The following is a 26,258-nucleotide window of genomic DNA, read 5'->3' as shown; positions in this document are numbered from 1 at the left end:
TTAAGGGTTGTAATTAACTGCAGAGCAGTTATTTGACTACTTTCTCCATTCTCCAAACATGCTGCATAGATAGATGAACAGAGAAAAGTTAATTCATTACATAAAATGGACGCATGAGCATTAACAGGCTCAGTTCTCTCCTGAAATCCCAGTGAGAAGAGCTGCTGACCCAGAATTTTGAATATTTCTGTTCCTGTGGGTTTTTCCATAGTATCTGTACATTAAGATAATGGCCATTACATTTCAATCTACACATATTCGCTGAGTACCTCTCTTGTGTGGGCACGGCTCTCTCTACATACATACCGGGGGAGGCCAGGGAAACCAAAGTCCCCCCTGCATGAGATTCATTTTCCTTTAGTAATAAGAGGACACAGTGAAAAGTAGTGAAAGGTACCATAAAAAAATAAAGCGAGGGGATGTGGCAGTGACACTGACATTTAAGAGTAGTTTTATTAACTCTTACCCAAATCAAAATGTGCTTTGTAAATGTTTCAGCTGCCTTAAACAGCAAAAATGATTCAAACCACAATTCAGCAATCACTGAACAGACTACCTGACAATTCAAATAACCCAACTTAAGTTAGCAGAATAGCCCTGTACCTTATAATGTTGTCATGTGTCCAAACCCACTTCTGATGGCAGCAGAGCAGATCAATGGCACATATGTACTCCCAGGTGTTATCACTTAGGTCTTCGCCAAATCTTTCACTGGACTGAAATTCTGTTTTTGGACATAACTGTATGGTCAAAAGCAGCTTAGAAACCATGAAGCCAACATCTGCAGGAGCATTCTAGCAAATAAGGTAAAAAAAAGAAAATTCAGAGTTTCAAATATAACATATCTCATGTGGGTGATCTCAAAGAGTACTAACAAGCATCAGTTGAATAATCATTTAATTTTAAAGGACACCTTTTGAAAGTTATTTTGAATAAAGAACTATGTTTATCTTGTCATAACAACGGTCCTAAAATGATTATACAATGGTGGTCAACAGGCCAGATAAAAAAGCTCCAGGCAGAATGCAGAATCCAGTCAGGTAGGAAAGACACTGCAATCCAGATAGGAATGCAAATTTTCATTAACTGAAATCAGAGAATTAAAATTTTATTACAAAACAATTTTTAATCTTTAAAAAATTCTTCAATAAATTCATTCTGTCATCTTTCTGACCCTAGATATCAGTTTGCTTTTTCCAGAGATTCATAAAATTGAATCAGATTGTACTAGACTCTTCTGTCTGGCTTCTTTTACACCTATACATGCTTTTTTTGATATTTTTTTCCACGTTCTTGCACGTATACGTAGCTTGAACACCCCTTTTTACTGCCGAGTAGGAATCCATTGTATGGATATACCACAGTTTGCCCATTCACCTATTGACAGAAATCTGGGTTACTTCCACCTTTAGGCTGTAATTAATAATGCTGCTTTGGACATTCATGTACAAGCCTTTTTGTGGACATAAATTTGACTTTCCTTGGGTACATACCCAGCAGTGGATTTATCATTTTTTTCTTTTTTTATTGGGTTTTGTTATTAAAAATGAACAAGGGGCTTTCAATCTTCACTTACACCTGAAAAAGACTGGAATTAGTTGGTTCTTTAAAGATTAGATAAAATTCAGATGAAATCTATCCACGCTTCTTGTATACGAAATTTTTAATCACCTTTTCAACCTTTTAAAATGGAAAACAACTGGTTTATTCCAGTGTTTTACCCCTAAAGCCAATTCTGACCATTTTTATGTTGCTAAGGAACCAGTCTCGGTTTCTGAACCTGTTATGAAGCTGTAGGCAGCAGTCTTCTCATTCTTCATCCTCCATCTCCACTCACACTGCCTCTCTCATTCTGAAATCTTGAACATTTTTGCTTTTCTCTTTTTACATTAATCTGAACTGAGTTACCTGTTTTATTAGTATTTTTTAAAGGCATTTTTTTTTCTCTACTTCATTACTATTACACCTCTTAAACTATATTTTTCTTCTGGATTCCTTCTCAAATTTTTAATTTTTAAGATGATTATCAGGGAACTTTACTTATTACTTGTTTAATAATGAAGACATTTAAACTATTTCAATGAGTGTAAGTTTTCCAAAAATGAGACGTCTTCGGTATGAAGGGTTTTCCTTTCACACCAAATACTTTGATTTTACTTCTGAGTTTCTATTTGTTCACAGATTGCCCAGGACTGTGTATCTCAATCTCCAGGGAACTTTTATAGAATCTTTTAATTCTTTGTCTAATTTTACTGAGTCATTGACAGAGAATTGAGTGTAGACTCTTTACTTTTTAAAAATTAAGGTCAAATGCATGACTGTTTTTTGCAAATCACAGACATATGAAAAACTACAGTCTTCATTCAAGTTTACTTTTTATATTGTTGAATTCTACTAACTCTTTACTTATTTTTGTGCTTCACATCTATTGAATTCTGTAGGACAGAATTTGGAAGTCTTGGACTATAATGGTATCCCCCCCAAGTGTTCCTCTTCTTTTTTTTTAATAGCTTTGACTTTATATTTTTATTTGATATGATACAGGCTAAACACACTTATTAAAATTCTACCTTCTTCATTAATCATGTTTTATCATCCAAACATATCTGGCTTCATCCTGAACAGGCCAAAGGAGAAGGCTCCAGTGCACAAGCAGGAGGATCAAGCAGGGACAGAAGTGGACCTGCAGGTAACCGCGGAGGGTGGAAATGCGTGTATGGATGCTCTTCTCACTGCTAAGGGACTGGAATCTGATGGTACCTCACACCAATACACTCTGGTTTGTCTAGGTGGATTGATGAAGAGATGATTAGAGACTTGATTTTTTAAATTCCCTAACTTTTTATCTACCAATAGCCCTTTCCTTTTCTTTTTATAAGAAAATAAAAGTCTAATGAAGAGTCACATCAAAAAGTACTAAAAAGGAAAGCAAAATGACATATAAAAGTCGACTACATGCGTAAGCCAGAATTTTTTTAAAAGAGGACAGTAATACTGTCATTAAAAAGGGCAGAACAAAGTGAATGTTAACCCCTCACTGACTTCAATACCTCTTCTTAAAGATTACCACTATCAATTCAGCATCCAGCGATTCTCATCAGAGAAAATCTATGAAGAAAAAGAACACCAATCTAGATACTATATTAACATATCAGTCACGAAGGGAAATAAGATAATGAAAGAAAACATGGAACACAATACTTAGAACAAACACAAATTCCATCAACTGGAAAGAAAAACAGAATATTAGATTCAGAAAAAATCGTAACAGGAAGGAATTGAGATACCAATTTTTTCACTTAAGTACCTACTGTAGAAGCAAATGATGTGCAACTCTTCTGAGCCCTCACATATATATGTGCATGTACAGATTTCATCGCCATAAATTAGTACACAAAAGAAACTTTGTTCAATTAACACAGCACACAGGTCTACAACTTCTCCCAAAGTGTCTCATGCATACTTAATGAACAAAATGCATAAGCTTAGACTAAAATGGTATTTTAAAGGATCTAATATGAAGAATATCTCTGAAATGCTCACGAACTAATACAAAACCAAATAATAACATTTATATAAGACCTACAAGTACAGTATTACATAAAAAGAAACCTCACCTTCTCCCAATTGAGGAAAGCTCGCAAACAGTTCAAAACTTCTCCTTTAGCGCGTTGCCTGGCTACCAACTGCATTGCCTTATTAATCACCGATTGAGAGATAAATATATCATGCCACATGTTTGCAATGAACAAAGTCAATTTTTCAGACTCTGGAAAATCTATGAGAAAGGAAACAAGATAATAAACCTTTACGTCTGATTAAGTGAATAAATGACAAACTAAGAAGATATCTGAATAATTTCCCCTTGTGCACAGCAGGGCCACCTAAAGCTAAAGGGAGGAAGCCTGACGAGGCCCCAGCCTCAGTTATTTCAACTCTGCTTCTCCATCTCTCCCGCCCATCCCTCCCCTTCCCCCCCCCAGCCAACCTTTCTTTCTCTTTGGCAAACTTTCTTTAATCGAATTTGAAACGCAGTGCATGAGTATACACCACTGTAGAAAAGAGCAATAAACTCCAAAACAAGAAGAGAAGGCAAACCTCCTCTCGCAGGTTCCAGACCCTGCGCCCAGAACCCTCCCATCTGGTGCGTGTCCTTTCAGGCCATGTTTTATGCATTTACAAGACAGAATTCACTTGAAGAACACCTAAGGCTTTTGATATGAAGGGATAGTTTTTTTATAAATTATGACTGATAATCCTTTTCTTATGAATACCTTCTCCAATGCCATGGCTTGTCTTTTCTGTTTGTCTAATCAAGTTAATCGAGGCACAGCTTACATACAATAAAATACACTCTGTAAGCAGACAGTTTGAAGGATTTTGACAAATGAACACACCCATGTAACCCCCACTACAACCCACAGATAGAACATTTCCATCATCCCAAATTCCCATGGTCTGACCCTTTCAGTGAATCACTTTGTCCCAAATACAGACAAGCGTGATCTGCTTACTGTCACTTTGCACATGTGCCTTTTCTCAAATATTTATGAAGAGATTTGTAAAGCATGCACCCTTTTCTGTCTGGCATCCCCCTCTCAGCAAAATCCACGTTGCTGCACGCATCACTAGCCCTTTCCTCGTTTGTCTGAGTAGTATTCCAATTGCTTGATATACCACACTGGTTTTTCATTCAACTCCTGATGGACCTCTGTTTCCAACCATGGGCTATTATGAATTAAGATGCTCTGAATACCTGTGAAGTGTATATGGATATGTGGATATGTCTCTATTTCTGTTGAGTAAGTACCCGAGAGTGACATATCTGTGTCATATGACAAACTGTTTAATTTTATAAGAAACTGTCGAAGTGTTCCGCAACTGGTTTTATCAGTCAACACGAAGATTCGGATCTTGTTTGGCATGACGCCACATCTTTTTCATTGTCTCTGTTCTATTTTATCTAACACTGCACTGCAGGGTGTATAGAGAGAGGGTAACTCAAAGCATAAACTCACTGCGCTATTTTGATCTGTTACTTTGGAAACCTTGTGCTTATCTGATTATACTTCCTCCTGTCCCAGGACTCCACATGCTGTTCCCTCTGCCTGGAATTCTCTCCCTCACTTTTATCTTCACATCTAAGTTCAAAAGGCACTCCGATGAGGAAAGCTTCCTCGACCCCTGAGACTCTCTCAAACCCACCTTCCACAGCACAAGTCATTCAATCAACAGATACTTAACGAGAGCATACAAGACATTCTCCTGGGGTGAGGATGTAGTAGGAACAAGACAAACAAAATCCCTGTCCTTAGAGTACACGACCTAGCAGAGGAAAGAGACAGCAAACAAAAAGGTAACAGTGTAACCATAGCAAAACAGAGGGAAAAGCTTCCCCGCAGAGAACCTGTTACAAAGACCCAGAGGTGAGAGCGGGCTGGGTGTGTTTGAGGAAGAACCAGAAATCCCACGTGGGCTCTGCAGAGTCCCTGTTGCCCTGCTTCCTGCTGCCCTTCACTGACAAAACCTGGCGCGTGCACCCCACTGGAAGGCTGCATCTATACCTGGGTTTGGTCACCGTCAAAGCCCTAACACTTATGTGCGCCCCGTAACTATTTGTTACGTAAGTCAGTGACTGAAAAAATAAATGAAGTGGGCAACAAACACAGCAGCCTCACTCACAACTCTACAAGTGACAGATTCAATTATCCTGATTTATAAGCCCCATAAACATTATGGTAATAAAAGATTATCAATCTTTGCAATCTAGATAAGACTCTCTGATGTAGCATTAAATTCCATTTGTGTGTCACTTTGCTATATTAAAATGTTTCCACTGATGATCTGATATGGAGTCCTATTTGCTCCATTAATAGACTTAAGAAATAGTAGTAAAAGGAAAAGAGAATCAAAGGACAGCCCTCCTTTCCATTTCTCCCTGAAACTCTTCTTTCCATGGGCTTATGAATCCATCCATCTTAGCGTTTCTGCCCTTTCCAGCTAGTAACAGAGCAGAGCGGTTTGTCACTCTAAAATGATTCCATTATCTTGTGTCAACTATATCTGACTCTAAAGTAGATGCACAAGGAATAAAACCGACACGCACTAATGAGAGATACACTTTTCTACACAAGTGGAAATGTATATGCTGACCTAAGTAAGCTTAAGTCACACAAATTCTCCCACTGAAAACCAGGTATGGCTGGGTCTATAGCTAAGGCTCTTCATGCCTTCTGGTAAATGCACAAGATAACATGATTTTAAAAGATACACAGCAATACCTTAGCTGAAAATACAGATGCATATATAAGCAGATAAAAAAGCAACAACCCGTTTTCAATACAAGAATGTTGCCATCTAAACATACCTTCCTTAAGCAGACTGTAGCAAAACAAGCGAGCTCTTTCCAAGTCTCCCAGTTGCCGACAAATACCCACATACACTCTGCAGAGGGCGTGGATGTAATTGTGCTCCACAGACATCTTCTGAATTTTCAGTTCTGAGAGAATAGAGTGAAGCAAGCACTCTGCTAAAGGCTGAATTGGGAAAAAAAAAAAAAAAAACGAAAAGGCAATGTACACTGATACTTATCTTCAGCCTACTAAAGACCAGCTACAAGTTACAAAATTAAGTACCTTTTGGAAAGTTGGAAAGATAAAACGTGCCCTGTCTCAGAAAGTAGAGGACAACACCCACCGTGGTAACTTGCTTTAGCAGGGAAAGCCGTGAGGCTCGGGGAGGAGAGAGCCCATGCCTGTCGGTGTCCGGGGGTCAGCGGGGCTGCAGGGGCCACGGGGTGAGTCCCAGGACACCTGGATGCCTACTGTCACTACCACCACTCCTACAAATGACCACTTTTTGTTTTTTACTGAAATGATCTGTGTGTATGTATTAAGTCCACTCATACTCTACTCCCATTCTTGTCTTCTGAACTCCAATGTACTCGACACATTTATCCTGTTTAGATCTTAAAATACTGGGTAATGTTTTCCTCACCCAGGAAAAGGAGCATTAAATAATTTGATACATTCAGTCATTTGAAAATAAACATCTTTCCAAAGTTACCTGTACTGCTCTTTGTGCTTTCTGAAATGCAACCTAAGAAAAATAAATATTTATACCATTGTGACTCCAAGGATGTACAGATAACCGATAAAGCATAACCCATGGGACACTGGAAATCATCCACCCAGTATCAACATAAATATGTAGAAAAAAAAAACCAAGGAAAGTCCTAATAAACCATGTAGGTAAATCTGCATAATCCTCCCCCAGCCCCCTTCCTGAAACTAAGCATCTGTTCCTGTTTGATTTCTGACCTACACCAAGGGAAGTGGGAGGAACCCACACACTACCTTTCTGACTCTCAAAATCCTCAAGTGTGTATATAATATCATTCACAGAAAAGAAAGTCTCTATTACATAGCAATTTGATGCTTTGAAGCAAATCATTCTGAGCTTTTAAGCATGCCAGAATCAATAGGAAATATGCAATTTAAGTCCTGACAGGCTTTTTTTTTTTTCCCTTTAAAATTTTAAAGTATTTGGTGAATACAAATTATCAAATCTCCGACATCTTATCACTTCTCAAATGTATAAAATGCTGGCTAGAAATAAAGTACAGGTCCTAATGTTTACACAGGTGATTGCCCATCTCTGAGAATAAACTTCTGTTCAGGGCCACCTCCCCTTTCGCTGACAGGAGATGGCCTCTGTCTGAGGACATGCGATTCCTAACGCTCCCAGAGCAAAGGAGCCACATACCTTTTTTGTTGTGCTAAATTCATAAACAACTTCTTTCTCTTGATCTCTCATCACAGGCTTTTTGGAGATGTTTCCCACATACACATGACTGCGAATGACAGGTAACAGGTCGAAGGACGACTCTGCGATCTTCTTCAGAGCCTCTGCTACAGCTCTGTCATAGGACTCCACGGCTTCCTTGGGGCTCAGGGGTGACTGTGAGACTGTACTGACGGCCAGAAGACGACGCCCCTCCTCCTCTGTCCTCACAGCTGCAGCCTGGGAGGGGTTCCTTTGGGGGCTCCTGCTGACACCCTCTGAGGGGGGCTCTGGCTCCGGGGACCCGCTGTCCAGGCGCAACCTCTTAGCACTCCTCGGTGTGCCCGCTGACAGTGCCCTTTTCCCACCTGAACACTGCGGAGGCTCTGGATCTCTCGACTTATCCTGCGTACAGTCACCACCAGAGCTGCCCCCTGCTTTCACAAAGGCGGTTGAGCTTGAAGTGATGGCTTTGAAGCCCCTGATGGCGCTGGCGGGCCCCGGTAGGTTCTTGGAGTCGGCCGGCGGGCCTCGCGTAAGCTGAATGTTCCCTTTGAGGATGCTGAGGGTGCGGGCCCTGGCAGACAGCTCTGGGTACATGGTGTCCAGGATCTTCACGGAATTCTCCTGGGGCGCTGCCACTGCCGGATGGGCAGAGGCGAACGGGGGCAGGCGGCCGGGCACGGGGACGGCGTGCTTTGGGGTCGCAGCACAAAACTGCAAAGGAGATGACAAGACCCTGTCATTGGCCGGGGCGGTGGACGGGGATGCATGTGGAGGAGAGGAGTGCCCCGGCTCCTCCAGCAAGGGGGACACCATAGGCGACACCGGGATCTCACACGGCGGAGAGATCGGGCCGTGGGGAGAGACGGGTGAGCAGGGGCTGGAACTTGATGTCAGTGGAGAGGCTGGCTGTGAAGTCCTCGGAGGCGTGGCTATCAGAGGAGCCAGCAACGGGGGCAGGGGGGGGCCCACCTCCTGCCGGATCTTACTTAGCGTGTCCGCACAGCAGTCCGCAGGAGTGGACGTGTCGGCGCTGGCTAGGATGGTCTGCGTCTGACTTCTCTGAGTTTTTCCGTTCCCTCTTTCTCCAGAAAATGACGGAGAAACTTCATTCTGAGTAGTCTCCATTCTGCTCGACGCTAACATCTTCACTGGTTTGTTTGTCTGATCTCTGTTTGAAATCTTTGATCGATTCTTATTTTTGCTCAGCGGCTCTAGTTTCGAATTATAGTACGTGTGATCAGAAGGAACCGTCTGAGTCTCAAAGTTCTGATCATAAATCTCAGAGCTAATCCTCACGCTGGGCTTAACGGGTCTATTCCGTAAACGACTTTTATCAAAGTTAGTACTCTGACCGCTGCTTGAAATATCGCCCTGGGTTCCGGCCACACTACTGCCACACTGGGGCTCCTGAGAAGGAGGGCCGGGGCGACCGGCCTCTGGGGACTTCTCCACGGAAGGAAGTGGAATGAAACCAGCCGCCAGCCCTTCTGGATCCGGGGAAACAGGGGCATCTTCAGGGGCGTCACACAGGATAACCTGGTCCACTTCTGGCATGAGAGCTACCCCATTGATGATGGTCCAGTTGTCCCCTTTCTCAATGACTAGATTCTGATCCTTATTTATCAGCACGTTTATAACCTCGGAAGTCACTGTAGAGATCTGACACTGAAACGCCACTTCCCCCGGCCCCACTCCCGGGGCAGCGCACAGGGGCAAGGGCTCCGGGGGTTCTGACGAGGCCTCTTCCTTACCATCCACTGGCCTGATCGCATCCAAGTTACCCGCAGGTCTGCTCTGCGTGTTTTCATGTCCAGGTCCACCACTAGTGGGAGAACTGCCCTGAGTGTCCGAGCCGGCCGTCGGCAGGGGTGAAGAGGAGCCGGCTGTTTCCAGAGGCAGAACTTGCTCTTTCTCATGCTCCGCTGTGACGCTGTCAGGTGCATTTAAGAGCTGTAACTCACCAGCATCCTTCCCACCAGCGTCCTCCCGGTCGGGCTGCAGCTCCTGGTGGATCCTGGTGAGCACCTCAGGCAGCGTCTCCAGGGAGTGCTGAGCAAGCCGCCGCCTCATGTCCCTTAAAAGACAGTCGTCTTCCTCCGAGGAGCCGACGCACTCCTCAGAGGTTTCTAGTGTTTCCTCTTCACACAGTTGCTTTCTGTACTTTTCTCCTGACGGTTCACTTTGCTTTAATTCCTTGTTCATCCCTTTATTTAGGGCTCCCTTGTTAGAACATTCTGAAACAGAGTCCCCTGAACTATAATCTCTTAACTGACAACTTTCAAGAAACATCACGACCTCGGACGTGGAAAGTCCGTCTGTCTCGGAGAGCGCACTGAGGCTACAGTCCCGCAGAGCCGAGGTCAGGCACCCCACCTCGACGGAAGGTCTGGTCTCGGCCGCACCGGCGCTGGCAGCCCCCACGCCTCGTCCGGAGGCCCCACCAGCACTCTGCTGGCCGCCCTCCAGCCCGGCTTCGGGATCATTCTCTCCCTCACTGCAGCTTGGCGCGTCACCCTCTTCTACCTCAGTGTCACCTCCGCCTGCCTCGCGGATGCCCGTGTAACAGTACAGGGCACCAGTGAGGCTGCTCTGCGGGACAACACGTTTCTCCTCATCTTTGCTGCCAAACGCTGGTGAAAAAGCAGTCTCTGTGGTGTCTAGAGCTTCAGGAGAAGCACCCCCGGGAATGTGAGACGGCAGCTGCGGATGCTCCTTTGGGCCGTGCTGTACAACAGATGGGTCCATTGTAACGGCCAGAGCCTCCCCAGAGGCTCTGACTGTGTCTCCAACAGGAAAACCTCTTGACAGCGTCACCTCCGTGGCTGGAAGTTTATCCACATCCAGCCTGGACGTGTCCACATTTGTGGCAGGAAGACACGGGCTCTGCTTCTGCACCTCTTCCTGCACTGTGGCTTCCGTCACGTCGTCTTGGTTTGGGACCAGGATGTTGTCAGAAGAGAAAGATAATGTACTATCTGTGGGATAATGGGAACTTTCTACTGGTAAAGAACCCCCTGGAGAATCAAAGTCTGATTTTCTCCAGGAGGAGGAAACTCCCAGGGCAGCGTTCTCTATAGCAGCCGCCTCCCTGCTTCTCGGTGCTGTGGGCGCTCTCTCCCCACATCTTGCTCCAGATGGTGTCCGACCAGCCCCATTATCAACGTCTGTCACTAAGGGGGGCTCCCTCCTAGACAGTCTCGAGGGTTCCCATCGTGCGCCCTGCATGGTTTCAGGCCGTGCCTGCTTGGTGATAACTGACACCTGGTTAGGCAACAAGGATGCAGGCGCCCTGAATCCTGCAGAACTGTTATCCTCTCCAGCACGTTCAGGCTTGGGTGCTGATCCTCTGCTTTCTGAGGACGCCGCCGCCTCTTGTTCACGTTCAGGTTGAGGTCCCAGCCTTTCTTCACCACTTCGCTGTAACAGATCACTGTGGTGCCACAAAGTGCTTTCACCAAAGCCAAAGCCACTCCTGATCAAGCCAGACTGAGGCCCTGCCGACGATGTGAAACCTGACCGACTCGGCGTGAGCTCGACCCTCGGACCTTGCCTTTCACCTGGCCCGCCTCTGGCGGCTCCCGAGAATCCTGACTGCAGGAGTGAGCAGATATCGTTCATGCCCTTCACAAGGGTCGTACACCCCACCTCGCTGCCCCTCTGACCATTAGAATCAGATGCCCCCGACACTGGGCTCAGAGCATGTAAGCTGTTCTCCAGATGGCCTTCTCCTATGGGACACTCCGGGGGCTCAGAATGTACATCTAGCATGGCGAACATGGCAGCTTGTGATTTCTGCTCCAAACGATGCAGTTCGGGAGGGCCTACTTCAGTAGGAACAGATGTTTCAGCGTCATCCTCCAACCCAGAGGGAGTCCGGGGGTGACCACAGAGAGATGAGGCCACGGGGGAAGACAACTCCTCTCCCAGACCGAGCACCGCGGCAACCAGCGCGGCCCCTGCTGCTCCTGGGGCAGAAGGGTCTCCCGAAATGAACCCTCGCATTGCTTCTCTTTCCTTCTCCAATTCTCCAGACAGTCCCTGAAAATGACCAGAAGTGGACAGACGACCTGATGCTGAAGTGACTCCATCAGTCAGTATCCACTTGGTCACCTCTACTTTAGGTGATCCTATCACTCTGGACACTAGGGTTTTTCCTTCAGGTGCGCTGGGCTCATTCGATGGCCACGGGCCCAGGGTAGGATGACATGAGTCTGACGTCCCAAGAGCCGTGCCCTCCTCTACAGCCAGGCCGCTCGAGAGCTGCTCAACACGCCCGCTGCCCGTGGGTTCAGGACGTGTCTTCTCTGTCTGCACTGACCCATCCATCTCCCAAGCCTCTCTCTGTCTTCCTGCCTCATCCAAAATGCCTCTTTCTCCCTTGCTCACGAACTCAGATGACACCGTCCAGTGTTTCTCATGAGCGGAGGGGAACGTGGCTGCAGGTTCTCTCAGGTTTGCTGTAAATGTCCCAAACCCAACCGCTGTCACCTCACTGACTTCCAATGTATTTAGAGCTTGGGTGGCTTCGTGTGGCTGGAGCTTTTCCTCCCATGTTCCAGTTCCTTTACTTTTTCCAGATGAGCTAAAACAATCCAGCAATTCTGGTGTATCATCTTCTGAAACAGGCTCAGAATTCCTATGTTGGGCTGAATCATGATCACTGGAATCTGTACACTCTCCAAAGTAGATTTCCTTAAATATAAATGAATTACATTAATTAGTTAGTAAAACACTACTTCAGTCAACTAAACGCAACTACCAACTAAATGCATTAAAAAAAAGTGTGTGCTTCCTGAAGAATCTGAGGAAAGGGTAGTCCACTCTCTGGACTCTATCAACGGATGGGTAGGTCTCAATGAGCACAGCACTGCTTCTTCTTTCCTTAAAGAAGCCGCCTCTCCCCAGCGTTTCCTGCACTCACACTGCTTCTCCCCAAACGGAGAAGCTTCCCAGTTCTAATCCACATGCAGCCTAGGGTTAGGTCTGTTCTCCTAACTTCGAAGCAGGCCTCCTCTCAACTCTGACGTCCCCATTTTCTGGCCCGAAAGGCTTCCGCCTCTAGCTGCCCAGCCCCGCCTGCCTTCCCCGGCGAGCCACAGGCTCTGGCCCAGGGCAGCTCGCCCCAGCGCCAGCCCGGCCATCGCTCTGGGTGTCACCCTGCAGACCCCTCTTGCCACACCTCATGCCTGTGCTGCACCCCGACACCTCTGCCTCCTCCACAGCCCCTGACTCCCGGTCTGCTCTGGAAGTCTCCCTCCCCGTCTTGAGTGGTAGAGACCACACGGCCCCCAGGAGAGCCGGTTCAGCCACCCGTGCCCCCTGGTCTGCGAGGCCCAGGGACTGACGCAGAGTCACCACCGCGGACATGAACTTGCTCCCACTGGAGAAACCCTTTCCTCCCTTGGATGGATGCTAGGGCACCATCACCCCCTGGTCTTCCTCTGCTGTCCTGACCTCTTCTCCTCTTCTGTTTGGCCGCGTCGGCACTGACAGCTCTCCAGGACTGTCGGGACCCGACCCTCTCCTACGCGTGCATTCCGGGGGGATGACAGCACGCAGCCCCGGGCCTCTGCTGGCCCCCAGGCTGAGGCACCCCGGCACCTGCGTCCACCCAGCCTGGCTCTGAGCACCAAGCCCACGGAAGGGGGTACAACTCGCACACGCCGCACCTGGAAATCCCGCGCACACCTAGCACCTAACATTCCTACGTTACCTCCCCGCCCAAAGAGGTTCTTCTTCTCTGTTGTTTCCAACATCCTCAACCCCCCACTCACCTAACAACCATACCGCAGATCTCACGAGACGTGCTGCTCGCTCAACCTCGAGACCTTTTCCAAACCAGTTGACTCAAATGCTACTACTGTTCAGGTGTCAAGAACTGAGGAAACTGCTGATTGAATGACTTCCCGACTACAGTCCTGCCTCCTTCCCGACTCTCCCCTCTCCCTCCTCATTCATACTGTGACTAAACGAAAACCTTCAAGTGGAACTCAACCATTAGCTCCACTTCTTTGGATCCATCGAGGATTTCCCTTTGCCTTCAGGATACAATGGAAAGTCCTTAGGGCACACATGGACCTGGAGACCCGGTCTGGGTGAATGCCCCCAGCGTCAGGTTCGCCCTGAGTCCAACACCTCTGTGTAAACAGTTCCTCCAGCTGACACAACGCACCCCTCCACGCGCTCGGCCGGGACACCTGCTCGCTGGAGACGCTCCCGCCCGGCCTCCGCCCGGCCTCCGCCCGGCCTCCTTCCAACATGAGCTCCGTGTCCAGCTCCCTCCAGCAGCATGCTTCCCAGCAGCGCGGACTCCACCACGGCCGTTATGGGGGCAACCGCCACACAAGACCCCACCAGGGGTGACCACAGCCCATGTCACCTCAGCTTTCCAGTGTCTAGCACCAGGCCCAGAATGTAACAGACATGCATTATGGTTTCTCGAATGAAGGATGCGACTCAAGGAGTCATTTATCTGTTCCTTAAGCCAAAAAGCATACAAATCTGCTTTGTCAAGACTAACTTCCTAAAAAATTACAATAAACCATTCTGCAAACACACAAAAAGATGATGAATTCATTGCATGAAGGTGGGGAATTCAGCAACCTAATTGACCTGCATGCTCTATACATGGACTTCCCATCTCTGAAAGACCCCATGTCTGTAAACACTTGTTTAATTCACTCATTCCATATCTGTTATGTGTCAGGCACTAAAGATAAGAGTAAGCAATTAAGACACAGGAGACTTACAGTACACTGTAGATTAAAACAATAAAAATGCACCCCTAGTACAAAATGAAAAAAGCCGTATGTGCACGTGGACCCGAGGGCACTGGCCCGCCTTGTTAAATCCTCACTTTCCTCCCTGACAGCTGGTCTGAGATCCCGTAGCAGGATGGACAACATGGCCACCAAGTAATGCAAATACAAAGTGTCAACTTACAGGTGAGAGTGAGGACGGAAATGCACCCAGGTGTGGGGACGACAGCAGAGGGGGTGAGGGCACCGGGGACAGAAGAGGAGGGGGCAGCTTGAAGAAGTCGACGGCAGCCTGAAGATCTTCATCAAAAGAATGATCATGATCAGAAAAGTCAGCACGGTCATCCTCATTCCTCTGCGTTACAGCCTCAGGATTCCGGTCCTCTTTAAAGACACCATTGTCACGGCAAGCTGCTCCACCCAGCCTCTCTCTCCCCGTGTCTTCACACGCAGAGAAGTCGCCCTCTATCTCCATGGACAGCTCTGCCAGGCACGTCTGCACAGCTGAGGTCCTGAGAGGGCTACCCCCTGCTGGAGGGGGCACACCATCCTCCCTGGACTCTAAGTATCTGGGGTTTTCTTTGGCAGGTTTTTCTGTGGGGAAAAAATATATATAAAGAAAACTTAAAAAGAAAATCCTTATTTTAACAGTTCAAAATGCTTGCATTAAATCCAAGTAGAAACATTTTTAAAAGGCAACCAATCCCTTCCTAAAGAATAACCTATAAGACTTGAACATATTCCACAGAAGTATGCTTCCCTCACAACAAGCGAACGAGAAGACAGGCAGGTGGATGGTGAGATGCCCGTGTCCCATTAGCAGCACGGTGTCCGTGCCAAGGCGCCCATCCACCGCCATGGTAACGGGGCTTGACGATGCCCTCATTCTCTTGGGAAATCAGCAGGACTGGGGAGAAACAGCTTCTGCATACAATGTGATAGGAAACACTATTTTCCCTGTCTAAAATCAACCTATATTAGACTACTCCATGACCATATTTGTATAATTCTCTAACTAAGGAACCTGACTAGGTCACATAAATACTTCGCATTGTGACGCAACAAGAAAACTACTATAAAACGTTAGTTCTCTTTGGATTTGGATTTTGGTATACTGCAGTAATGGTAATTGTTAGTAAAAACATCGTGTCCTAGGAAATAACTAGAAATAACCATTTGTCATATTTGAAAGCTGTAAAAATATATTTTGCAGAAGGCCTCAGGGCTCCTTGGAGCAGTGTTTGATAACAGGGCTGGGGAGGGGAAAATACAAGCGGAGCCTTAAACAGCTTGCAGTACCAGAAGTAAAGAAGTACTCAAAACAGGACGGGACATGCCTAAAAGACCCAGGAGCCAAACTAAAGATGGTCCCAATAACCAAATCTGGAGCAATTTGAATAAGATAATGAAAGTACTGTATTATAACATACAGAATAAAAAAAAAAATATCTGTGAGACTACACTGACAGAAATAGTGAATAAACAAGTAAGTGGTGAAAAGCAACAGCTCTTCCTTACTGAAGAATTCCAATTAATACACGTAGGAGGAATGAGGGAAATACAAAAAACACTATTAGAGTGGTAATCGTAGCAGACAAGATCCATCAATAGATGCTAAAATCAGTGGGCTACATTGGAGAGAAACAGAATATCTGCAGTGTCAAAGCATCTCCCTCAAGATAATCAATGAATAAGGAAGCAACAGAAACTTTACATGCAGGAACCTGGCCGACACCACCTTAAACAAGCAATCAAGGTTAACATCCCCAGTGACAACGCAGACCCACACACACTCTCCCCTGGCACACTACTGGGGAACTCTTGCCAAAAATACATAGCCTCGCTCTCATACAAGAAAACATCCCACAAACCAAAAGATTCGTATTCTCCAAAAGGGTCAGAGATGTGAGACAAAGAGCGAGCAGTAACTGTCAGACTGGGGGCAATTAAAGGAAGAATGACTGGTAAACGCAACATGGGGTCCTGGGATGGGAGGCGACAAAAGTGGGAAACTCGGTCTTCTGCATACACCTGCCATATACACCTCCCACCATGTGTCTTCCAGTTTCCATGAATACTCCCTGACGAAAGGTGCTATTACAAAATAAAAAGCCAGATGTATTCACTGAGACTAGGAGTCACCCTGGAGGGAATGGAGCTCTGTATGAATTCAAGTACCCATCCTACTTTATTTCACTCTTTCAATGTGAGATTCAGGAGATATTAAAAAGTAAAGGCATATAATGCCCAAAGTAAGCATTTCTACTGCATGTATGAAATGTACTTCTGGAAGCTTCTCTCTCACCTGGGACACATCTGCTGCCTTCACCAGGTAGTCTGTGTGTTGTGTTTATACAGAGCCAGAGTTCCTTCAGAAGTAGTTTTACTTTTCCTGTGAAAGAGAGTAAAGTATTAAAGTCATGTCATTTGGCTCATTCTACACGAGGCCAAAACACAGTCCTGTAAAACCGGGATTTACTAGGGAATTAGAAAACCAGGCAACTTAAAACATCTTCCCCAAATTCAATCATTGCACACAATTCAGTTAGCTACTGCTAAAAAGGTCTACTGATGGGCTGAATACAAACTCAGGTTTTTTTTGGAAGGTGGGGTGCAAACAGGGGTAGGACTCAAAAAACCAAATCTACTTGTTAAAGGCCTTTATCACCGTTATGAATGCACAGTATAAATAAATCTTTGGTCTATGTATTTTCTACAGAGAGTGATAAGAGACTGGGGTCGGGGGGGAAGCATAGATACAATGACGGATGGAAGAGATTAGGGCTCCAGGTAGTCTACAAAGAACAAAGGACAGTATCCCCTCAGTTCCATGAGGCTATCAGAAAAGCCATCCGAGTTGACCATGCTGTCATTAACTTAGGGGCTTCATGGATCTTGGAAAAAATTTTAATGGCCTTAAGGGGAAATGGGAGGAGACAAAAATGGGTGTGTATAAACATGAATAGGGAGAGAGAATCACACATGAGCAGACACACAGAAAGAAGCATATGCTTCTATAAGGAAAGTGAAAACTTTGGAATTTTCATAAATATTTTTCAAACGGGTTTGATTTCCTAAAATGGTTAAGAATCACTGGTCCAAGTTGAAAGGCAAAGGGCAACTACAACAAAGACAGGCCTAATGAAAGTCATATAACATTAAGAATATTATACTATGGTTTTAAAGTCAACTTAACGTTAAGAACACAAATTCCCAAAAATGTTCCAAAGCAAAACATATTCATAAAAATATAAACATGAACAGTTCGTGTCAAATATGCATAAAAAGACAACCCACACTAGTTAAAATTTAACTGAAAATAGCATTAAGTATTAGGTAATTTCAGTCCACCCCTAAGTTCTGTTATAGTTCATTGGAAGTTCTTAAACTGAATCATTTATTGAAAACACTGAAATCTCTAATCCAGTTCTAGAGAGGCTAAAAAGACCAACCTTTTAAACCAAAATTTCTACAAGGAGTCACAAATTTTGGAAGAGGTCAGCCCTATTTAAGTTGGCAAACTACATCGCTCTAAAAAATGAAGTCCATAGTAAGAGGACCAGGACAAATGGGGCACAACAACAGAGAAGTCTGAAAAGTTGGACATTTCCAACCTCTCCTGAGACAAATCAGCCACTGTCACTGTATGAGGTACATCCATTTTTGAGTTTCAAAATTCTATGATCAAGTAGTTTATCTACATTATGATTTAACCTACCCAAAAGCCTGCTTCCAAATACTGTAATCCCCTTTGCTTAAATGACCTGACCAGGATCCCTGCTTATTACGTATACCCAAAGCAGCAAACAAGGAACCTTAAAAAAAAGAAAAAAAGTTACTTTTCTATGCTTATGGAGGCTATTAACCAGAGTTAGGCCTATTTCAACTGAGCACTCATTCATTACTTCCAGTCTGACATAAAAGAGCTATCCATTCCCAGTAAAGCAGAAAATAATTTTCATTGTGGCATCATTAGTTGTGAAAACCTCTTTCAGCTGAACTGCACACCTTCCCCTTATCCTTTAAAATGCCTCCTTTATTAAAATCCAGGCAACTCTGAGTACAGTATTTCTGGACTTTCCTACTCCACTGATTTGTCAGTTTCCACGTGAATAGCACGCTTCTTTAAACACGACAGTTTTATAAGTATGTTTTAATATCTGTACAGGCATGAATGTGGCTCAGAATTTTCCTTTTCAAAAATTAAATTATTATTCCGAACAGCTATTCTTTCCGATAAACCTTCACCACCTGGTTTTAGAGTGTATATTTATAAATACACATGGGGAAAATGCACATCTTTATGCCTTAAGTCTTTCAATCCAGGAACATAGCATTTACACATGTGTTCAGATGGTTTAGTTTTCCTTCACCGAGGCAGGCATGCTGCTTTCAGGTCTTTCCCTGGACATCTCAGGTCGGCTGCCACCTGAGATCTGGTCGTTCTTATTCCACCCGTTTTGATAGGCTAATGATGGCCCATTGTGCGTGTCCACTGTATATACCTGCACCTTCCCCAGCTCCTACACTTCTGTCTTCCTTTTTCCACATAGATAGTCACATCATTTAAAATGCGGACAATCTGACTCTTCCTTATTAGCACTCACAGCTCCTACTCTTCGTGTCTGCCTGGCTGCACGGCTTAGGGTCTCCAGCACACACAGAAGGGATGGAACGAAAAGCAGGCTTGCCTTGTTTCTGACAGTAATGATTATGCTCTTAGGGTTTCACCTTTCTCAAGTTCAAAATGTTTTTTTCTATTATTACCTCACCAATTTTCTTTTTTAAATGAGGAATGGGTACTGAATTGAGATGATCCTATCATTTTCCTCTTAACCAGTTGTTGTGGTATTCCTGAGATAAATCCTTAAGTCGTAACTTGTCCATATTCTAAATTACTAATAGATTTGAGTTCTTAAAATTTTATTTAGTACTTTTGTAGCTTTATTCCTAAGTAACAGATTTCTGAGTCTTGAAGATATGTATGCATGTTATTCTTAATTGATCTTGGTACAGGGTTATGCTAGTCTAAGAGAATGAAACGGGAAGCATTCTACATTTTTTTAAGTTCTAAAACCAAACAATAATAAAGACATCAGTTTTTCACTTCAGGCTTGCTCACCTGCAAGCCACCTAGATCTTCCATGGTGTTGGATATTTAACTATTTTTAAAATTTTCTTCTGGGTTATTTTTCTGTTCAGGATTGCAACAACTAGTCCATGTCAATTTGAGTATGTTTTCCTACAAAATGGTCCATTTTATGAACATGATAAAATCTGAATATAAATTTGTAAATTAAAAATAATTCTCCAAATGTATTTTTAAAGCTTTCTCAGTCCTGGTGCGAGTCGGGTTTTGTTTCTTCCTTTCTTGATCAGATATGCCAAAGAGCTGTCACTTTCATGAGCATTGCAAAGATCCAGTTATTAGTTTTAATGGTCCCAAATCAAATGCCTTGTTTCCTATTTCATTAATTTATGTTTCCCTCTTCATCAATTCCTTCCATTTTCCTTAGGTTTCTGCTGTATTTTCCTACCTTCTTAGTCATTCATTTTCTGTAATCCTTGCTTCATTTTCTGTAATTCTTGCTTTCTAACAATCGCTTAAGACCACAAACCACTCACTGAATGCTATATTGACTATATCTCAAAGATTTTAATAAATACTGCCCTGCTTTTGTTTATTTCCAAAACAGATTAGTATTTCAGTTTTTATTTTTTCTGTTATCCAAGAGGGGTTTGTATTTATTATGTGTGTTCAGTTATCAGTTTTTCAGGGCGGAGGTAGGAGAGATTTTTATTAATATCCTATGAAATATCAGTATCTTCATATCTCCTATTAGATCGTAGCTTTTCGTTGTCTAGTAAATAGTCAGCTTTTATATATGTTTGAAAAAGTATCTTAAAGAATTCAACGTTTGTGGTTTAAGAGTTATATGTAAATCATCCATCCTGCAATTATGATTCCAATTTATCTCCTATTTAAATTCTTGCTTTTACTCTGTATTTGTGAGAAACACACTGAAGCCTCCCATGAAAACAGATTTGGTTATTCCCCCTAGAATATCCAAGCATTTTACTTGACATAGTTTTATGCTCGAAGGTCATAAGAGCAGTATCTTCTTGATGAATTGTACCTTTAATCAATCTAAATATTTCCTTTTAATCCATGTAAATTCATTTCTAGGTGTGAATTATTTCTTTGTCTTGTATTACTGCTTTCAAGTTAGCATCTGCTTAGCATTTCTTTATCCATCCTCCTATATTCAATCTTTCTGCTTCATTTGATTTTAAATGTATTTCCTTTGAACAAATCAGAGATGGAGATCATACATGAAAATCATGCTCTACAGCTGGGAGGCTTTTCTAATATAAATATTGTATCAGTGTCCTGCTCTGGGAAGTTTCTTTCTATAGAATTTCTTGATCACATTTTCTCCTTACAGCTCTGTTCTCCCCTCTGAGAAGTCCTAGATGACTACTACAACACCTGGCTCTATGCTCCAGAGTCAGGTTTTCCCTAATACCTTTTATTTCCTTATCTTTTTACACCACATTCTCACAGATGTCCACAATTAAATCTCTTGGTTCATTATAGCAATCTTCTATTTGTCCACTCAACAATCCAGTCTTTCGAGTGGGTTTATTTCTACAACGTATTTTTAATATTTGAGAACCCCAACTCAGATTTCACATCAGCAGCCTACGGACAGGTTCTTAGATGTTCTCTAAGGACTCTATTTCATTGTTATCATTTTCCTCTTGTTCATGATTTAACACCGTTTCTTCAGGGACTAGTTTCTCTTGAGCTCGGTGCCTTTCTTCCCTGTCACTGCTTTTTCTCAGTGACGTCTCTCACAGCCAGAGTACATTTCTACGGCATCCATTTTTAGTCCTATTCCTCTGGCAATCAATGCAGGTCCTCATCTCATGAACCCACAGGACCCTGTCTTCAGAAGGAGGAAGCAGAGTGAATACGGTTGTGAGGACTTACATGGCATATATACAAATATCTCATTTTCTGGGAACAGGAGGGGCTGTCCTTCAAAGCAGCCATAAGTAACCCAATTTTCTGACATCCACACCCACTCTGGGTCTTCCCATGTCCTAACAAACACTTCAGAGAACTGAACTTTGGGCCACAGCCTGTGGACCATTGCCAGGAACAGTCTCAAAGCCAGAAGGCCACAGGCTTCTCGCCCCTTCGCTGGCCACCTGGCGACTGCCAATGCACTGCCCCTTCTCCCGTGCCCGCTCCTCTGATGTAGGGAAGCACACACTTCTGTGGTGAAAACCTGCTTTTTGAGGGCTGCTGCTTTTCTCTGTAATTTGGGGTTTCATCACCAACTGACACCATCTGCTTTACACCTTCCTCATTAATTTCTAGCACGTTTTAACTATCCTTTTCTTTTTTTCTTAATCTTCTGCCATTTTCATTGGAATTTGAAAGGAAGGCAGACCAACAAAACCCCCAGGCAGTCTTCTCAAAAGTGAAGCCGATCCAGTGCTCTTTCTGCCTAATTTGTAAGGTTTTTCAGAAGTCAGGTATGAACAAAGAAAAGTGTTAAAGATTTACTTAAGAATTAGGTATTAAACCCATTAAGGTCCACAGCTAAATAATCAGCAGATTCCTAAAGACTTCATTTATTTACTTGTTTGGAAAAAATAAACAGTATCCCTTCCCTTACAGTGAGGATAGATTAAAAAAAAAATTATTTGAGAAAGTAACTAGTTCTTTGAAGTTAGAGAATGTATGGCTAGAGAACAACTATGGAAGGGGGTGAGGGATGTGTTTTAAATAGTGAGGCCTGAGAACAGCAGAATCCTAAAAGAAAGAAGGTTAAAGTCCACAGCTGACTGTTAGCTGGGAAAGCCCAGTGCTGCCGAGTCCGGCTTCTCTCAGCAGCACCTATTACTCAAAGTCCCACTTTCCACACCTCAGAAGAGTAGGAAGAAAGGTCAAAAGCACATGGAATTATGCATCAGTGATAGTGATAAACAGACTCAGGGCCCGGGCAACTGCAAAGTATCAACTGTTAGTCTTAAGCCTTGATCTATGGATTTAAAAAAAAAAAAATTAAAGGAAGGAAAAAAAGGTAAAGGAGACTTCTGAAGAGACACTGCATACTTGCACAAAACAGTGTAAGTGGTTTTAATAATTTCCATTTGGAGAAAACATGAGTGACATGAAAATACCATTATTTACTTATTTGCCTTTTTAAATGTATCTCTACCAAAACAGTAGAAGATAGGCAGAGAAGAAATTCATCATCTCTTTTTTACAACTAGGAATGAAAACACAAAGAAGGGAAGTCAATGGTCAAGGGTCAAACAGTAAGTAGAAAAACTGACATGAAACTCCAGCATCCCCACTTCTCATGTTACACCTCCTCATCCATGAGGTAGCAGGCTCAGTGCTGCAACGTGCCGGGGACGCTGGGGACGTCCCTGTCCTGTGAGCACCACTGCACTCCTCTGTGTAACTTCCGGCCTTCCGTAAACCCTTCTGTCTTCCAACAATACACCGCAGGGCTTTGACTCCACAGTTTCCCTGCCTGACTTTAACCATTTTTATATATTTGGCACCTATGAAATCTAATACATTAACTTGATAAATTATAATCTAATGAGGAAAACATACTCATTTATTGAAAAGTGTGGAAAGTATAGCTCTCCCAGTTTTCTTTCCCAAGGAATACTGCTTTTCGACTCTTTCATTCACTATATTATTTTATCAGACAGCAAGGTGGTAACATACACAGATCTAATGAAGACAGGAAATAGGAGATGGCTTCTTCTAACAAAAAACATGTACAAGCCCAGGAATTCCCACAATTATAGGTAAGAGTAACAAGCAACCTCCCAAACCACTAAAAGAAATGCAAAGAGATTGAAACTAAATTTGCAGTATACTTACTTTTATCGATGCTTCCATAAGAATCACTTGAAATTTGTGTTCCAATATGTCTCAACTCTAAAATGTGGGGAAAAAACAGTTAGAAAAGAATACTGTGTGTCAAAATAGAATTCTTAAGTAAGCATTAACTGAATACTCACCCTTTTCATTTTTCTGTTTAGAAAATTCATCAAGCTTTTCCTGTAAAAACAAAACACGAGCAGTGTTTGCAGTGGATAAAGGAGTGCTAGTTCTAGACGGGATGTAAGAGGGGGCGACCCAGGGGCACTGCTGACTGCCCTCAGCTGGGGGCCTCACGTGTGACTCCTCATGACGAGGACCCACGGGGCTTACAGAGGACCCAAGGAGTCCCGGAGGGAAGATCTGAACATGTGTGGGCACTGCTGTTATCTATTACCTGTGTCTTCCTAAATTCCTTTTCAAGTATTTTCTTTTCATTCCTTAGTTGCTTGAAGTCCTGAGTTTGCTTGACAGCAGCCTCTTTATTTAAAGAGTGCAGTGAAGTAAGAGAGAAAAGTAATTTACCACATTTATAATTACCATTAATGAAGTTCTCAAAATAAACTACTGAGAGCTTTCCTCATTTCTTAAAATTTGAAACAAATTCTGTAAAAAGTTACTGTTCTTTCAGTAGTCTATCAGAATCACGGATAAATGCAGGAACACTTTTGTTTAAACTATTATCTACAAAACTGAAGAATTGGCATATAGGCCCTAAGACTCCTTTCCAATCCTGAAACAAGCCAACCCCGACCCTTTAGTCAGGCAACAAGCCAACGTACAAGATCTTTAGAGGGAGAGGCTGTGGTCCCCTTGTTCTTCAACAATCAGGAACATTCAAGTTTTAGAGATTTAGAACTGTGATTTTATCAAGCAATAGTTAAGACCATTTTCTTCATTTGGGGGAAGGGACAATCTTCTCAATGTTTACTATATTTTTACTCCTTCCTGCCTGGAGTTCCCTTGCATCAAGCCAACTCATTCTAAGTCCCTATATCTTTACATAGATCTACTTTTAAGGTATTTTTATAGCTCTCCTGTGGATCTAGAGCAAATTCTTAACTCGAGTTTTTGGTTCTGAATGGTTCAAATATACTATTAAGAACCTGAGCAGTATTGACTTTATCTGAATATGTTCATATACAATTACTATGAAAAGTAAAATCCTATAAACACCACAGTAACAATCCTCTCCTGATTCCTCTAACAAACTTGAGTATTTCTTTACCTGATTATTAGCCCTGTCACTTACTAGAAAAATATTTTTGTCACATGGGAAATACACTTTCGCTTCAAAGGAAGTTTGCTGTAAAAGCTTCATATAGTCTCACAGGCATTTTAGATCCCTTTAAAATTTTTCCTTAAATAGACATTATCTCCACACAGTAGCAATAGAAGGTAATACTGAGAAAGAACACAGTGATGTTGTACTTACTGCCACACTCAATGTTTGTGCAACAACCAAACAGAGGAAAACTTGTTAGCAAAACATTTAGAACCTAAGTCTGAAAAATTGGGCTCAATTAAGGCAAGTTAATGACTGGAAATATATTCAGCAACTTCTATTCAAATTCTCACTTCACACTCGAAATGAAAATAAACTGTTCTTCGACAGACTTGCGGTTGCCAATGGGGGCTGGGGGAGGGATGGAGTGGGAGTTTGGGGTTAACAGATGCAAACTATCATATACAGACTGGATACCAACAAAGTGCTACTGTCTAGCACAGGGAAACCATTCAATATCCTGTAGTAAACCATAATGGAAAAGAATATTAAAAAAAAGAATGTTTATATATGTATAACTGAATCACTCTGTACAGCAGAAATTAACTCAACATTGTAAATCAACTATACTTCAATTAAAAAAAAAAAAAACCCATTCTCTGAAGCAGAGGACTACGGGAGTGATGACAGGGCAAAGAGCAGGTCCGTGAGCCCCACAGCTACGAGGGCAGCCCCAGCCCACACTGGAGAGAAAGGAGGAGGGGATCAGGGATGGGCTGGCAGGTCACACTTGTCTCTACTTGATGTTATTTCCACGTCACAACCACCCAATAAGGAGGAGAAAACAGAAGAAAAAATCTCGGATTCAATTCCTAAAAGGGCTCTTAGCTGCCACAGGAGGGCTGAGCAGACTCTCGTGTGGCCCTCTGCCTGCTCAGTGTAGACAGAAGGCCCTGAGCAAACGTGGGGTGCCGGGGGCAGGGGGGTGGTGGGCAGGGACACAGTGGAAATTCCCAGTGTAGGGAATCTCACAGAAATCTCTCCATCATGAGTGTGTCACAACCATCCAAATACATCAAGTTTCTCAGTACTAAAAGTAGTATCCTTTTCTACTAACCATTTATTTCGTTAGTAAAAAATGAGAGGGCCCCATGAGATTCAACTTTCAAAATTTAAGTCCGTTTCTTGATCGCTGCTTTTTACAGTAAAAGTATGGGCTGTTATTATTTTGAGTGAACACTTCAAGGATATGCCACATTCCATTTCCATGTCTATCCAGTAACTGAGAGAAGTACAGTATTCAACCTTCTTCCTAACGGTACCCTTAATACACTCATCCAGGGATGCACCATCAAAAACAGGACTCAACTACTTGACCAAGTACTACAGCCTTGTACAGTTACCAATCATTCATACAAAGACAATGACTTCCATTAGCTGGACAAGAGTGCTAATTACCTTCCAGCTTCTTCACCTTGGCTTCTAGTTTCTTCTTCCTGATAATTGTATAAATTAAAATGGTTAAAAAAAATTAACTTCACAATTTGTGATATACATGATTTTTTAAATT

The 26,258-nt window shown here is 43.3% G+C and overlaps 1 protein-coding gene across 11 annotated transcripts in view; it reads right to left on the bottom strand.

Moving 5' to 3' along the window:
* Positions 1 to 26,258, bottom strand: part of ICE1 (interactor of little elongation complex ELL subunit 1) — a 58,802-nt gene that overhangs the window by 12,850 nt on the left and 19,694 nt on the right. For 10 of the 11 annotated variants that reach the window (XR_002179613.3, XR_004525737.2, XR_002179616.3 and 7 more), the window contains exons 7-17: positions 26,147 to 26,184; positions 23,861 to 23,943; positions 23,604 to 23,643; positions 23,464 to 23,520; positions 16,852 to 16,938; positions 14,731 to 15,140; positions 7,765 to 12,480; positions 7,066 to 7,098; positions 6,368 to 6,536; positions 3,618 to 3,778; positions 604 to 794 (exon numbers count right to left, since the gene is read on the bottom strand). Coding sequence is in view for 3 of the 11 variants with exons in the window: in XM_019951087.3 (XP_019806646.2) it covers positions 604 to 794; positions 3,618 to 3,778; positions 6,368 to 6,536; positions 7,066 to 7,098; positions 7,765 to 12,480; positions 14,731 to 15,140; positions 16,852 to 16,938; positions 23,464 to 23,520; positions 23,604 to 23,643; positions 23,861 to 23,943; positions 26,147 to 26,184 (5,985 nt within the window). In the remaining 8 variants the exon portion in view is untranslated. The remainder of the gene's footprint in view (positions 1 to 603; positions 795 to 3,617; positions 3,779 to 6,367; positions 6,537 to 7,065; positions 7,099 to 7,764; positions 12,481 to 14,730; positions 15,141 to 16,851; positions 16,939 to 23,463; positions 23,521 to 23,603; positions 23,644 to 23,860; positions 23,944 to 26,146; positions 26,185 to 26,258) is intronic. The other variant, XM_019951086.3, reaches the window with a different exon arrangement.

Source organism: Tursiops truncatus, chromosome 3 (assembly GCF_011762595.2).
Source record: "Tursiops truncatus isolate mTurTru1 chromosome 3, mTurTru1.mat.Y, whole genome shotgun sequence".
NCBI classification, from domain to species: Eukaryota; Metazoa; Chordata; class Mammalia; order Artiodactyla; family Delphinidae; genus Tursiops; species Tursiops truncatus.
The sequence above is the reverse complement of the archived record's forward strand: the minus strand, read 5'-3'. Positions and strand labels throughout refer to the sequence as shown.